This window comes from Mustelus asterias (assembly GCF_964213995.1).
Source record: "Mustelus asterias chromosome 26 unlocalized genomic scaffold, sMusAst1.hap1.1 SUPER_26_unloc_6, whole genome shotgun sequence".
Taxonomy (NCBI): domain Eukaryota; kingdom Metazoa; phylum Chordata; class Chondrichthyes; order Carcharhiniformes; family Triakidae; genus Mustelus; species Mustelus asterias.
Window position 1 is genome coordinate 88654 of NW_027590113.1, and position 15970 is coordinate 104623.

At 43.3% G+C, this 15970-nt stretch overlaps 1 protein-coding gene across 1 annotated transcript in view; it reads right to left on the reverse strand.

Annotated features, from left to right (window-relative positions):
* LOC144482168 (scavenger receptor cysteine-rich domain-containing protein DMBT1-like) overlaps positions 1-15970 on the reverse strand; it is a 30846-nt gene that overhangs the window by 10138 nt on the left and 4738 nt on the right. The window contains exons 3-10 of the mRNA XM_078201379.1: positions 10579-10893; positions 8364-8708; positions 4626-4943; positions 4486-4542; positions 4078-4395; positions 3915-3953; positions 3269-3385; positions 2197-2274 (exon numbers count right to left, since the gene is read on the reverse strand). Coding sequence (XP_078057505.1) covers positions 2197-2274; positions 3269-3385; positions 3915-3953; positions 4078-4395; positions 4486-4542; positions 4626-4943; positions 8364-8708; positions 10579-10893 — 1587 coding nt within the window. The remainder of the gene's footprint in view (positions 1-2196; positions 2275-3268; positions 3386-3914; positions 3954-4077; positions 4396-4485; positions 4543-4625; positions 4944-8363; positions 8709-10578; positions 10894-15970) is intronic.

The following is a 15970-nucleotide window of genomic DNA, read 5'->3' on the forward strand; positions in this document are numbered from 1 at the left end:
GTACTCCTCAGACCAAAACAACTGTGTCATTATTAAAACTATAAGCTGCGTTTGGTTTATAAAGACAAAATCGTTCAATAAAATTGCACGCAGCAGTGGTCCAAACACCCTTGTCAAACAGGAATTCCCTTATTCTTCCCCTTTGAATGATTGTCTTGCATGCAAACCATTAAATTATATTTCAGCGAGCTATCGAGCCACTCTGTTATTTAGCATATCATTTCATATAGAAAAACTAAGCAATTGAATAAGATGTTTCTCACGAGGAGTGGTAGATTCAAAGTCCTTTGCAACCACCAAAAAATATTGGGGTGCTGACACTGTTGCTAAGAGTGAAATCGGTCAACAATCTGTGCATTGCAATTTTCAACTAACAATCAAGCAATGTGATAATGTACAGGTCACACGAATTTGTGCTAATGCTTGATTGATAAATAAGGTCTCGGCAACAAACACAGTTTTGAAATATTTTTGTGCGCACTATAAGGAACCTTTCCTTGGATGCAGCTTGCAGTTCACTAATGATCATTTGGGGAGGCAGGGAGGGCGGAATCCACCACCCTTTTCCGTCTTGGCTGCATGGTTTCCAGAACATGGCAATGATACTGGCATCTATCTGTCCCCTGCAACAGACAAGCGAGCTACTCAGTTTAAGGGAAATTTCAGGATGGGCAAGAAATGTTGCTGTAATCAATAAAGCCAACATCCAATTAACAAAGATAAGCATAGCCACAGGAGTAGGCATGCGGGACCGACAATCAATGCCGCCTGTTTAAAAATAATGCCACAGGCTATGGCAGAAGTCCCTGCTGCTTGTATTTTGGTCGCCGTTCTGGGGGCATGGTTGCTCTTCAAAACGGGAACTTCTAAGTCATGCACATCATTGCTATCTATTTTTTCAGGGCTAATAGGCTGACATGTTTTGGCCTCACTCATTTGTGTATCATCCAAATGTTAGCAGTACATGATTTTCAAAAAAAATAATGGTATCAGATTTTCAAATGAAAGAATTGTAATTCTGTCTGTTTTATCCATTTCATTTTCAGTTTTATCCTCAAACTTTGCTTGGATGTTGCAAGTAGAATTCCGTGCATTTTACATTAAATCTGAGTATATTCCGATGCTAACCAGAATTTCCATCTTCATGTGTAGCTATGCTTCATCTCTGGTAAATACTGTAGCAAACTAATTATTTTCTCTTTCTGCATTTTCACTGGTCTTGACTATTAATTCATTTTGCACATATTGAACATACTGCAATGTCACTTTCCCTTTTGTAATTTATCCGACAGTGGAATATTTTACAAATTACGGTCCATAGTACCTTTATAATCAACTGTATTCTTTCTTACACATATGCATTTTGCGATTGGGTTGTATATATTTTGCCTCGACTCAGCGAACGTTAAATAATGTAAACACATTGTTATGTGTGCATGGCGCTGTCCATATATTTTTGCAAGTGCTAATGGAAATCCCGTCGCTTTCAAAACTATTTCCCAAACAATTATCCTTGTTCCTGTTATGCCCCATTATTATATTGATGTATGTATTCATTAATATGCCTGATGCATAAATGTCCCCCTTAATTTATGATCTCTTCTGGATCATTCTTACATGTTCGCAGTACATGATTTTCGCAGGTCACACGAATTTTTTTGCCTGTTGTATTTTAGGCTGACTGGGTTAGAAATATATTTTGCACACAAAAACGCGCTGCATTGCCCACATTCACACCTGCATGCTCCAACAGCCCAACACAGCTTGTTCCAGCCTCAATTTGTTCAGATAATTTTCGTCAATTGTTATTTTTGCACCAATTACTGAGGTTATCTTTGTTCCACTCACTTCTCAAATATGCTGTTTAATTTTCCCACCTTCTTACGTGTACTATTGACATTCTAAGAACTATCATAGTACATTAGATTGTCCTTTATTTAATCGTCAATATGTGCAAGACTCTTGGCCTGATAACTAAAGGATTTCCGGGGTGGAAGGTGGTCTGCGTTCTAGTGATGAGGGGAGACAATTCTGTTCACTATTTACAAGGAAACAGCCAATGGATTATTTGAGCAATCAAGAAGCTTCAGACACTGACCTGGACTCCTTCAAATAAGGATATTTTTGAAAATAGTAAACAACAACTATCCATTGAAAAATACGAACCCGAACGACGCAACTGGGTTGATAGTTTACCCGGTGGAATAATCTCGATCTCTTCGTAAATTGCTTGGTAGAGGCCAATAGGAGAATCCCAGCTGTCCATGGCATCATCTGTCGAAGAGACGGTGGGGAGATTCATATTTTGCTGCATACGATCAATTTTTTCACATTTACAAATGTAAAAAGATACATTTTCATGGTTGGGTGACAGTTAGTGAATAAAGCCAGTGACCTTCATACTGGGGAAGCGCTCTTGTGTGGATGCTGTGTGTGTGTGTGCGTGTGTGTGTGTGTGTGTGTGTGTGTGTGTGTGTGTGTGTGTGTGTGTATGTGTGTGTGTGTGTGTAGAGAGAGACAATTAGACGAGGGGTCAATTTGTCAAGGTAGGTTAAGTCGGAATTAATCACTGTGGCGAAACATATGTACTCGCTCAGTTGCGAGCCACACCGAGAATTGAGTTGAAGAAATGATGCGAGAAATGTTGGTGGATTTTTGTAGGATTTTTGAGGGAGATGGTCATACCCATTTGACATATCACGTTAATGTGACAAGTAATATTGGCTGTGCTTTTAGAACGTAATGGTATTGTATATTGAGATATTCGTGTGATAGTTGTGTTTGGGTGTGCAATAATCGCCGATGACTGCAGAATATCCCATAGAAGTGTTACATCTCAAAACAGTGAATGGAATCCTGTCGGAGATCTTGGACATCTGGATCGATAAGCTACAGGCCGAACTGGACATCTAATTGAGAATGCAAGTGTAATTGATGCAAAAACAACAGAACCCGGAGGCGGAAATTATTCAACTAAACTCTCAGAACAATTGGTGCTAGAATTACATTCTTCTGGAGTTATGTACCGAAGGATCGGCTCGAACATTCAATGTAAGCATCCAAATAAATCGACTTTTAAAAGTCATATTTTACAATGTTGGTCAGTGAGTTTAACGGAACCAGTGTTGGAACGCTGACAAACATCAAGAACATATGTTTCTAAAAAAATTCGGTGGCAGTTTCTTGAAGCAGGAGACTGCATATTCACCTGGACATAAGCAAATGTACGAGATCCAGTTTTACCCTTTGCTCAAGTTTTGAAGCTTACCTTTTCTTCTCCACTTTGTCTTTAACAGCATAATAATTGCAGTGAACTCCACGATTAGCAGGACTCCGAGTGTTATGCAGGTCGCAAGTAGGATGTAACTGCGTTTATCTTGCTGTTCTGAATAGAAAGGACGATGAACACAAAATTATGAACAGAGTGGATAGGGACCAGCTGTTCCCTTTAGTTGAAGGATCAGTCAAGAGGGGACATAGGTTTAATGAGAGGGACAGGAGAATTAGAGGGGATGTGAGGATTTATTTTGTTTTACCCAGAGGGTGGTGATGGTCTGGAATGCGCTTCCTGGGATGGGGGTGGAGGCAGGTTGCCTGACATCCTTTAAAGCAAAGTACACGGATGAGCACTTGCCACGTCATAAGACCCCAGGCTATGGGCCAATTGCTGGTAAGTGGGATTAGGTAGGAGGTCAGGTGTTTCTCGTTTATCGGTGCAGACACGATGGGCCGAAGGGGCTCTTCTGCACTGTATTATTCTGTGATTGTATAACACAAGCAGTCCAGCATATGCACTTTGTAAATTTTCCACAGTTCTGAAAACACAGATATTGTGTGCAACATGAAATGACAATAAATGACACTATGCCAAACCAAATCACTGACATGAATATATTGTTGTTAATAATAATTACCTGAATTTGTCGATTGTGTTGCCTGTAGAATTTCGAGCCCTGAGGAATAGGTGATACAAAATATAATGAATTAGATACGACTGTTCTCGTTCATTCTATCAGCAATGCTCACAGAACAAGGACAGCACCAGGGCCAACATAAGTCTCTTTGTGCAAACCTTACCGGAGCAAACCACACTGGCATCTTCCTTGTGATTGCAATCATGTGGAGATAATGATGAGCATGGACAGTCGAATAGAACGGATTCACTTCCGGTGCATTTCACATCATCCAGCCAGATTGTTCCGTTACCCTGGCCAAAAGCGGCCCCTCCTGGCGCCAGCAGAGCGGAGCCACAACCTAGTTGTCTGCAGACAACATTGGCATCGACCAAATCCCAGGAGTCATCACACACCGTACCCCAGCGCTTATTGAACATTATCTCCACTCTCCCGGAACAGTTGGTGTTTCCACCAACTAGGTGCAAACTTTGCCCTGAATCTGTCAAATAAAATGTATGCTATTAGTTACACAACGCAAGGCAGAGATTCAATTTCATGTTATAGAAATGTAATAAAGTGTAGCAACCACCTAATTCCCGAATGAAGTCTGCTGAATTCTGCGGCACCTCCTCCATTACGTTTGGTTCTGTTGAAAAGAGAAACATGCTGACTGTGTTAGATATCAGTGTTTGAAATGACAGCCGCGCTTTGGGGTATTTGTTGGTTTACCTGTACAAACAACACCTGCATCTTCCAAGTGATCACAGTTATGTTGACCCCACGGGTCTGATTGGCACTGCCAAAGGGTCGATTCGTGTGAAATACATTCCACCTCATCCAGCCAAATAGGTCCAGATCCTTCTCCGAATGTCCAAACGTCATACTCGATATAATCAAGGGTGCCGCACTCTAACTGTTTGCAGATCACGATTCCATCATGGCGGTCCAGTTTTTCCCTGCACACTGTTCCCCAGGTCCCATTGTAGAAAACTTCCACTCTCCCCTCACAGCGATGCTTTCCATTCACCAGCCGGATGTCTTTGTGTTCTGTCAATTCAATACGAAGTAACCAGACAGAAAACTTATATAGTTCCTACAGCTCACATGACATATGTTGCAACCTTGAGTACCCAGATTTCTGGTAATTATTTCAAATGTTAACAGCAAAAAGTTATAATCCGAGCCGAGCTTTATCTGAAACCAAGATCAAGCTATCCCACTCCCTATCATCCTGGTGTGCTCCATGTGCCTATCCAATAACCGGTTAAATGTTCCTAAAGTGTCTGACTCCACCATCAGTGCAGGCAGTCCATTCCACACCCCAACTACTCTCTGCGTAAAGAACCTACCTCTGACACCTTTCCTATATCTCCTACCATGAAGCCTATAGTTATGCCCCCTTGTAATAGAAATCATAGAAATCATAGAAACCCTACAGTGCAGAAGGAGGCCATTCGGCCCATCGAGTCTGCACCGACCACAATCCCACCCAGGCCCTACCCCCACATATTTACCCGCTAATCCCTCTAACCTACGCATCCCAGGACTCTAAGGGGCAATTTTTAACCTGGCCAATCAACCTAACCCGCACATCTTTGGACTGTGGGAGGAAACCGGAGTACCCGGAGGAAACCCACGCAGACACGAGGAGAATGTGCAAACTCCACACAGACAGTGACCCGAGCCGGGAATCGAACCCGGGACCCTGGAGCTGTGAAGCAGCAGTGCTAACCACTGTGCTACCGTGCCGCCCATCCACCTGAGGAAATAGTCTTTGAACGTTCACTCGATCTATCCCCTTCATCATTTTATAAACCTCTATTAAGTCTCCCCTCAGCCTCCTCCGCTCCAGAGAGAACAGCCCGAGCTCCCTCAACCTTTCCTCATAAGACCTACCCTCCAACCAGGCAGCGTCCTGGTAAATCTCCTCTGCACTCTTTCCAGCGCTTCCACGTCCTTCTTATAGTGAGGTGACCAGAACTGCACACAATATTCCAAATGTGGTCTCACCAAGGTCCTGTACAGTTGCAGCATAACCCCATTAACCCCATATTATATAAATAAGAAGAATCAACACAGATTGCAATCGTAGAAGTGTCGAATCTCGAAGCAGGAGTAGGCCATTCGGAACTTCGTGCCTGCTCCGCCATTCATTTTGATCATGCCTGATCAGCGAATTCAATATATGATCCCCCTTCCCCCCATTTCCGTACCTTTACGCGTCGTCTGACGTATTGAAGTTAGCTAAAGACTTGGCAGAATGAACATAGTAAATGCAATGTGTGCAGAATCCCAATCCACCTTTGGCATTGCTTGAAAACTGACTGAAGTCAGCAGAAATGAAGTTAGAGAATGAGTAGAGATTTGGTGTAAATCTGATTACAAAACCAAGAACCGCGTCCTCCAGTTGCTACTAGACTTTTGAAGGACCTTTCTCGTATTAAGTGGATCTTTCACTGCACCATAGCTATGACTGTAACACGACATTCTGCATTCTGCACACGACATTCTGCACGACATTCTGCAGTTAATAAAAATCAAGAGGTAACTAAGTGTGTTGATGAAGGTAGGGCAGTTGATGTCATATACATGGATTTTAGTAAGGCGTTTGATAAGGTCCCCCATGGTCGGCTTATGATGAAAGTGAGGAGGTGTGGGATAGAGGGAAAGTTGGCCGATTGGATAGGTAACTGGCTGTCTGACCGAAGACAGAGGGTGGTGGTCGATGGAAAATTTTCGGATTGGAGGCAGGTTGCTAGCGGTGTGCCGCAGGGATCAGTGCTTGGTCCTCTGCTCTTTGTGATTTTTATTAATGACTTAGAGGAGGGGGCTGAAGGGTGGATCAGTAAATTTGCTGATGACACCAAGATTGGTGGAGTAGTGGATGAGGTGGAGGGCTGTTGTAGGCTGCAAAGAGACATAGATAGGATGCAAAGGTGGGCTGAAAAATGGCAAATGGAGTTTAACCCTGATAAATGTGAGGTGATTCATTTTGGTAGGACAAATTTAAATGTGGATTACAGGGTCAAAGGTAGGGTTCTGAAGACTGTGGAGGAACAGAGAGATCTTGGGGTCCATATCCACAGATCTCTAAAGGTTGCCAGTCAAGTGGATAGAGCTGTGAAGACGGCCTATAGTGTGTTAGCTTTTATTAACAGGGGGTTGGAGTTTAAGAGCCGTGGGGTTATGCTGCAACTGTACAGGACCTTGGTGAGACCACATTTGGAATATTGTGTGCAGTTCTGGTCACCTCACTATAAGAAGGATGTGGAAGCGCTGGAAAGAGTGCAGAGGAGATTTACCAGGATGCTGCCTGGTTTGGAGGGTAGTTCATATGAGGAAAGGTTGAGGGAGCTCGGGCTGTTCTCTCTGGAACGGAGGAGGCTGAGGGGAGACTTAATAGAGGTGTATAAAATGATGAAGGGGATAGATAGAGTGAACGTTCAAAGACTATTTCCTCGGGTGGATGGAGCTTTTACAAGGGGGCATAACTATAGGGTTCGTGGTGGGAGATACAGGACGGATATCAGAGGTAGGTTCTTTACGCAGAGAGTGGTTGGGGTGTGGAATGGACTGCCTGCAGTGATAGTGGAGTCAGACACTTTAGAAACATTTAAGCGGTTATTGGATAGGCACATGGAGCACACCAGGATGATAGGGAGTGGGATAGCTTGATCTTGGTTTCAGATAAAGCTCGGCACAACATCGTTGGCCGAAGGGCCTGTTCTGTGCTGTACTGTTCTATGTTCTATGTTCTAAGACTTCACGAACCAAACCAATAAAATGCAGAATTGGCGTGCGAGTGACAAATCAGATTTAAAGCTAAAAAAAAGGCAGGCGGTGGATTGTAGGAAAAACAAAAAGGCTGCATTCTGCATGAAAAACAAAATTCTAAATGACATGTCATAGAATCATAGAATCATAGGAACCCGACAGTGCAGAAGGAGGCCATTCGGCCCATCGAGTCTGCGCCGACCATAATCCCACCCAGGCCCTACCCCATATCCCGACATATTTATCTGCTAATCACTCTAACCTACGCATCTCAGGACACGAAGGGGCAATTTATTTTAGCATGGCCAATCAACCTAACTCGCACATGTCGGTGCTTATATACAGAGTCACTAATTGTTGATGGAGCTTTAATGTCGTGACCGATGATGTGATAGTGAAAAATCCATCCAGTAAAAAAAGCATTGGAATCTTTTTTTCCATGTTCCATTCAGAGTCCGTGGGAGGCGACAGACATGTGAAGCCACGGTGAAGTGTGCTGATGACTCTGCGGTGAAGGTCGATTGCGTAGAGCAAGACAGTCATCAAAGCTAACGCCGATTTATTTTGATGAACTATCTGGGTGATATTTATGTTCCGAGTGGATGAAATGAAATGATTATGTGTTTTTCGCGAACGTAACTCTCATTCTCATGAAGCCTTGTTTTTACCATGAAAACAAGTGAATACACTTACCAGAGCACATGATGATCACATCTTCTTTATGGTTACAGTCGTGGTTACCCCACGATGCATGCGGGCATTCCCAGAGAAATGATTCATTCCCAGAACAGTCCAATTCATCCAACCAAATCGGGGAATAGTCTGGTCCTCCAAGAGCTGGATGACCCAACTGCAATGCATTTCCACATCCTAGTTGTTTGCAAACCACGTCAGCGTCAATCAAGTCCCAGGAATCATCGCAAACTGAGCCCCAGGCCCCATTGTGATAAATCTCGACTCGGCCAGCACATCGGCTTCCACCATCCGAAAGCCTTAACTCCTCGTGCTCTGTTAGAAAGTAATGCTGGAAGGTCACAGCTGCAATACACATTGACCACAATGTACAGTCCAACACGTTTAAGAACAAAGAACAATACAGCACAGGAACAGGCCCTTCGGCCCTCCAAGCCCGCGCCGCTCCCTGGTCCAAACTAGACCATTCTTTTGTATCCCTCCATTCCCACTCCGTTCATGTGGCTATCTAGATAGGTTTTAAACGTTCCCAGTGTGTCCGCCTCCACCACCTTGCCCGGCAGCGCATTCCAGGCCCCCACCACCCTCTGTGTAAAATACGTCCTTCTGATATCCGTGTTAAACCTCCCCCCCCCCCCCCCCCCGTCACCTGGAACCTATGACCCCTCTTCAACGTCACCACCGATCTGGGAAAAAGCTTCCCACCGTTAACCCTATCTATGCCTTTCATAATTTAATACACCTCTATTAGGTCACCCCTCATACTCCGTCTTTCCCGTGAGAACAACCCCGGTTTACCCAATCTCTCCTCATAACTAAGCCTAAAAACTAATCTTTTTATACATCAAGATTAATTCTGATATTGGTGTTTAAAATATACCTGTGGCAGGTAAATAAATGTAACCTGCAGAATACCAATCTAGATTTCACTATGGTATGGAAGAAATAATGGATAAATATTTCCGATATTCCCGCGTCTGACTCTGATGATTATTTGCTTTCAGTTCACCTATTCTCCACGCATTGCTATGGAAGTTGCTTTGCCATCGATTTAATTTATTTTCCCAATTCGTAGTTCCCCACGAGCAATTTTAAAAGTGATTTAAAACCGTGTTATTCTCCTTTAAATTCGGCAATTGGTATTTCATAAGATCACCTTGCATCTCACTAATTTACATTGATAACGTCAGAAAATGTTGGAAATACTCAACAGGTAAGGCAGTGATGCTGTGCTATTGGCACCAAACGACCAGAGACCAAATGCAGTGCAATTGGAATCCACCAATGCAGATGGTGTAATTATAATAACAATCTGGAATTACAAGTCTATTGGTGAAACAATTCACTTGAAAATGCATTTGGTTCAGAATCCATATGAATTGGAAGGACAGTTAGGGATGCACAATCAATGCTAGGCCAGACAGTGGCACTCACATACCATCATTTTTAAAACGCCAATATTTCTGGAGAGTGAAATAAAAATGACTTTTCAGACGGTGACATTTGATAGGAGTTCAACCCCTCTGCTGCTGAAATTGTCATGAGTGTTTTGTTATTTCTAGAGTCAATATTTTGTACACTCCTGACGTGGAACCAATCCCCCTCACTCCACAATCTTCAATGTAATGAGAACTCTGATCAATGAATTGCGCATCAGGGAAATGAGTACACCCAGCTGGGACTCTCAAATCTACGTTTCTTGCCCGAAAGCCAATAAAATTAGCCTTAGATGGTCATTGGTGTTCAAATAGTTATTTTTTTCCCCCTCCACCTCCCATCCTCAAACTATCACAACAAAATGCCGAAAATCCCGAATCTGTCCGAGAATTGTTCATTTCTGGCATTTCGTGCATCGCCCTTCCTTCAGATACGATTAGCTCTTAGACATTGTCAGAAAATCTAAATGTCATGCTCAAACATCTCCGCCTATCCACGTTTCAGACGCCATCTTCAAGACACCAATAACGAAAAATTTTCTCCGCGTTGCCAAGATATCCTGCATGGCTTAGCCTGAATTTCCTGACGAAGAGTATCAAATTCATTTTTTTCGCTGTTAAGGCGCTATAAAGTGCAAGTACGATTAGATCTAGAGTTCCGCCTTGCTGCTCGCTTTGCATTCATACCCTATGGTAAATTATTGGTTTATGTGATACCATCCCCCTCCAAGTAGCTCATTCGTATTCCCAATATAGTACAGCTTACAATTTGGATTTACCTGAACACAGAACGCCCACGCCAATTCTGTCATTTTGAGAGGAATTCAGTCGCAATGGGCTACAGTTCCAGAGATGCGATTCGTTTCCTGCACAATGCACATCTTTCACCCATACTGGACCTTCAGCCTCTCCGTACTTTGAAGCGTTATAAGCGGCGATCGCGACACCGCAGCTCAGCTGCCTGCAAACAACTTTGGCATCATTCAGGTCCCAGGATCTGTCCTGCACTCTGCCCCAACTGCCCGTGTGGTAAATCTCCACTCGCCCATCGCACCGGCGTCCCCCATTAGTCAATCTTAGCGACCAGCTTGCAGCTACACAGATAAAATATTCAATAAACAATTAAAGTGCAGGAAATAAAAACAAATATTTTGTTAACTATCACCAGGACAGCAATTCTTAATTTTAATATATTTTTGCGATAAATTTTAGAGTCCATTGCGAGAAGTCGTGCAGAGAGATAGTATCTGCCATGAATTATTTCTCAGTATTAGGTTTTCGAATTAGTCGAGTTCTGGGCCTTTTTTTTAGGTAGTCGAGTTCATGGGAACATGGTGATTTATCCAAATATGTTGACGCATGTGGCGATATGTGAGCGGCTGATTGTGATATTGGTGGTTTTCGTGGGAAGGGGGCATGTTGGTTGTTGATTACTGCGTTGATATTACTGCTTTCCTCCAGCAACGAGTGATGCATCTGTGTTTACACGCTTGGAGACTGCATGTTGCAATTACGCCAAGCGTAAATGAGGATGCTCAATGGGGGTTCGCCTAGACAGCGAAATGAACAGCTCCTCGAAGAGTTATTTGTATTATTTATATTAATAATAGCAGAGAATTTTAGCTGACAGTAATAGTACTTGATTGTATGCATGAAGAAGTCGGTAAATAAATAAAGTAATAAACAAACAAACACATCAAGTAATAAATTATTAGATAGATAGATAGATAGATAGATAGATAGATAGATAGATAGATAGATAGATAGATAGATAGATAGATAGATAGATAGATAGATAGATAGATAGATAGATAGATAGATAGATAGATAGAAAGAAAGACAGACACACATTAAGACAGATACATACAGACATAAATTTAGGCAGATCTGCCAAGTCGAGTGATGTGCCCTGAATTTGCATATGTTAATACCAGCAAGGCATTGTAATCCCAAACCAGCATGTTTGTCGTATGAGTCTGCAGCTTGAGTAACTTGGAGTTATAGCTGCTGAGGTGCAAACTGCATGGCAAACATTGGTAGGGGTGAGGGAGATGCGAGATGGCTGATCACTTTGTTCCTGGATGTATTCCTGAGATCTAGCAGGAATTGGCTGATTTTAAGAGAGAAGAGCATCTGTATGCGAGTCAGAGGTTTACTGGACATGAATGTTCAGTGAACTTGACGAGACAAACTTAGGACTTTATTCTAACCAACAGGTAACATGGATGAGCACAAGGACTGCTGGTTGCGGGACACAATTACCATTCACTCGGGGAGGTTTGGATTCTTTATGCTAACCACTATTGTCCAGGTGCAAATTGTATTCAACTAACTTTCTGGAGAGTTTTGTTTGCTTTTGACTAACTGAATGCTGATGCGTCTACTTTCTACGGAATTTTGATATTGTACCACTGAAAAGAATCATCAGCAAAAAATCGAACATGTCGAAGAAAATTGTCAATATTTGCTTGGACACGGTGTTGGATGTTCGACAGGACAAGACAATGGTAGAATAGCTGCGCATTCTTAGAGCAGGAAGCGATAATGCGAGGGTCCCCGGTGCTCAGCTGCCTGACCACTAATTTCATCAACATATATCAATGGCCCAGGTTTCAGCGGAAAGTACAGAATTTAAACACTGCTTTCCTTGGAAGTGTTCTGAAATGTGTAGTGTCTAAGCTCACACACGAAACAGACTCGTGGAGAGGTCGGAAAATTGATGAATAAGTGTCATGCTGATATATGTTGAACGATTCTGTGTTACAGGAAAAAAATAAAAAAATCGAATTACTGATGTTTTCACAGCCAATTAATATAGAACATAGAACATTACAGCGCAGTAGAGGCCCTTCGGCCCTCAGTGTTGCGCCGACCAGTGAAACCAATCTAAAGCCCATCTAATCTGCACTATTCCAATATCATCCATATGTTTATCCAATAACCATTTGAATGCTCTTAATGTTGACGAGTCTGCTACTGCAGCAGGCAGGGCATTCCACGCCCTTACTACTCTCTGAGTGAAGAACCTACCTCTAACATCTGTCCTATGTCACTCACCCCTCAATTTAAAGCTATGTCCCCTCGGGCTAGCCAACACCATCCGTGGAAAAAGGCTCTCACTATCCAACCTATCTAATCCTCTGATCATCTTGTATGCCTCTATTAAGTCACCTCTTAACCATCTTCTCTCTAACAAAAACAACCTCAACTCCCTCAGCCTTTCCTCAAACGATCTTCCCACCATACCAGGCTACATCCTGGTAAATTTCCTCTGCACCCTGTCCAACACTTCCACATCTTTCCTATAATGCGGCGACCAGAACTGTACGCAACACTCCAAGTGCGGCCGCACCAGAGTTTTGTACAGTTGCAGCATGACCTCCTGGCTCCGAAACTCAATCCCTCTACCAATAAAAGCTGACACACCGTACGCCTTCTTAATAACCCTATCAACCTGGGTGCCAACTTTCAGGGATCTATGCACATGGACACCCAGATCCCTCTGTTCATCCACACTGCCAAGTATCTTACCATTAGCCCAGTACTCTGTATTCCTGTTACTCCTTCCAAAGTGAATTACCTCACACTTGTCCACATTAAACTCCATTTGCCAATGTCCCTCTGTAACCTGCCACTTCCCTCCGCTTTGTCTACAACTCCACCGACTTTAGTGTCATCTGCAAATTTACTAATCCATCCTTCTACGCCCTCATTCAGGTCATGAATAAAAATAACAAACAGCAGTGCCCCCAAAACAGATCCCTGCGGTACACCACTAGTAACTGAACTCCAGGATGAATATTTCCCATCAACCACCACCCTCTGTTTTCTTACAGCTAGCCAATTCCTGATCCAAACCACTAAATCAACCTCAGTCCCATGTGTCCGTATTTTCTGCAAAAGCTTACCATGGGGAACCTTATCAAACGCTTTGCAGAAATCCATATACACCACATCAACCGCTTTACCATCATCCACCTCTTTGGTCACCTTCTCAAAGAACTCAATAAGGTTTGTGAGGCACGACCTACCCTTCACAAAACCGTGCTGACTATCCCTAATCAATTTATTCCTTTCGAGGTGATTATAAATCCGATCTCTTACAATCCTTTCCGAAACTTTGCCCACAACAGACGTAAGGCTCACCGGTCTATAATTACCAGGGTTGTCCTTACTCCCCTTCTTGAACAAAGGGACAACATTTGCTATCCTCCAGTCTTCTGGCACAGTTCCTGTAGACAATGACGACACAAAGAACAAAGGCAAAGTCTCTGCAATCTCCCCTCTAGCCTCCCAGAGAATCCTGGGATAAATCCCATCCGGCCCAAGGGACTTATCTATTTTTTCCCCTTTCCAGAATTGCTAACACCTCCTCCTTATGAACCTCAATCCCGTCCAGTCCAACAGCCTGCATCTTAGTACTCCCCTCGACAACACTGTCCCTCTCCTGTGTGAATACCGACGAAAAATATTCATTTAGTGCCTCTCCTATCTGTTCAGACTCCACGCACAACTTCCCACTACTGTGCTTGACTGGCCCTAAACTTACCCTCGTCATTCAATTACTCCTGACATACATATAGAAAGCTTTAGGGTTTTCCTTGATCCTACCTGCCAAAGGCTTCTCATGTCCCCTCCTGTGGCTTCTTAACTCTTTCTTTAGGTCCTTCCTGGCTAACTTGCAACTCTCAAGTGCCCTAACTGAGCCTTGACATCTCATCTTAACATAAGTCTCCCTCTTCCTCTTCACAAGAGATTCAACCTCCTTAGTAAACCACGGTTCCCTCACGCATCTGCTTCTTCCCTGCCTGACAGGTACATATTTATCAAGGACCCGTAGTAGCTGTTCCTTGAACAAGTTCCACATTACAATTGTGCCCATCCCCTGCAGTTTCCTTCCCCAACCTATGCCAGCTAAATCTCGCGTAATCGCATCATAAGTTCCTTTCCCCCAGCTATAACTCTTGCCCTTTGGTATATACCTATCCCTTTCCATTGCTAAGGTAAACATAATCGAATTGCAGTCACTGTCACCAAAGTGCTCACCTACCTCCAAATCTAACACCTGGCCTGGTTCACTACCCAGTACCAAATCCAATGTGGCCTCGCCTCTTGTTGGTCTATCTACGTACTGTGTCAGGGAGCCTTCCTGCACACATTGGACAAGAACTGACCCCTCCAAAGTACTCGAACTATATCTGAACACACTTGCTCGTCAATTATGAGTACTCTGAATGGTACGCATCGTTGGAGACTACTGAATGAGAAAAGATAAACACAGCAAACTCCCACAAACAACAAGGTGAAAATGACAGGAACATTTCTGGTTTACGATATTGCTTGAGGGATAATTATTCGCCTCTAACCTGGGAAACTGCCCTCCCTTGTCGGGATGTCAGCCGATGGAGTATCGATTTAAAGTATCACCTAAAAGAGGGAAGCTCGAAGGTTGCAGTAAACCTTCAGTATTGGAATTTGTGCTGGGGACATCAAGTGAGACTTGAACCAAAGTTTGCAATTTGGAGGTGAGGCGGCAATCAAGCAAAACAAAGCTGACACGCAAAGAAGCAAGAAAAGCAATGTACAATAACTGGAACATATTTAACGTGGTTGCTGAAGTAGAGGGGGGCTGGTGGTATGTTTCACAAATAATGACGATGAAAGGGCGCATTTTGAAGGTGGGCAGAAAAAGACAGGGCTGGGATTTTAAGTGGTGACACAGAGTTTAATAATAGGGACGGTATGATACTCCTTTAAAAATGACTAATTTCGGCTCCAAATAGAGTCATAGAGGTTTACAGCATTGACCTATTTTGTCAGTTCTGGGAATAAACCTTTTGGACGAATATGATGGCTTCAGAAGGGATGCAGACAATATTGGTAAGGTCTGTTACAGTATTGATGATATTTACTTATGTGGATAGATCTTGAGAACGGTGTTTTTCTTTCTGGGGAAAGGATACAAAGGAGGTCATTTGAAAGATATATTCGAAAGATCAATGGCGGAATTTTACCGGGACGCCCGCCCCGATTCCGGGGGGCGGGGGGGGGGGGCGGGGGGCGAGGCTAGGAGAATGACATTCTCCTTTGGCCTCGGGTGGGATCGTATGTACCTCGGGCTGACATGTCGGTAAATTTCCGCCCACTTGTCTGGGCACATTAATGGTAATG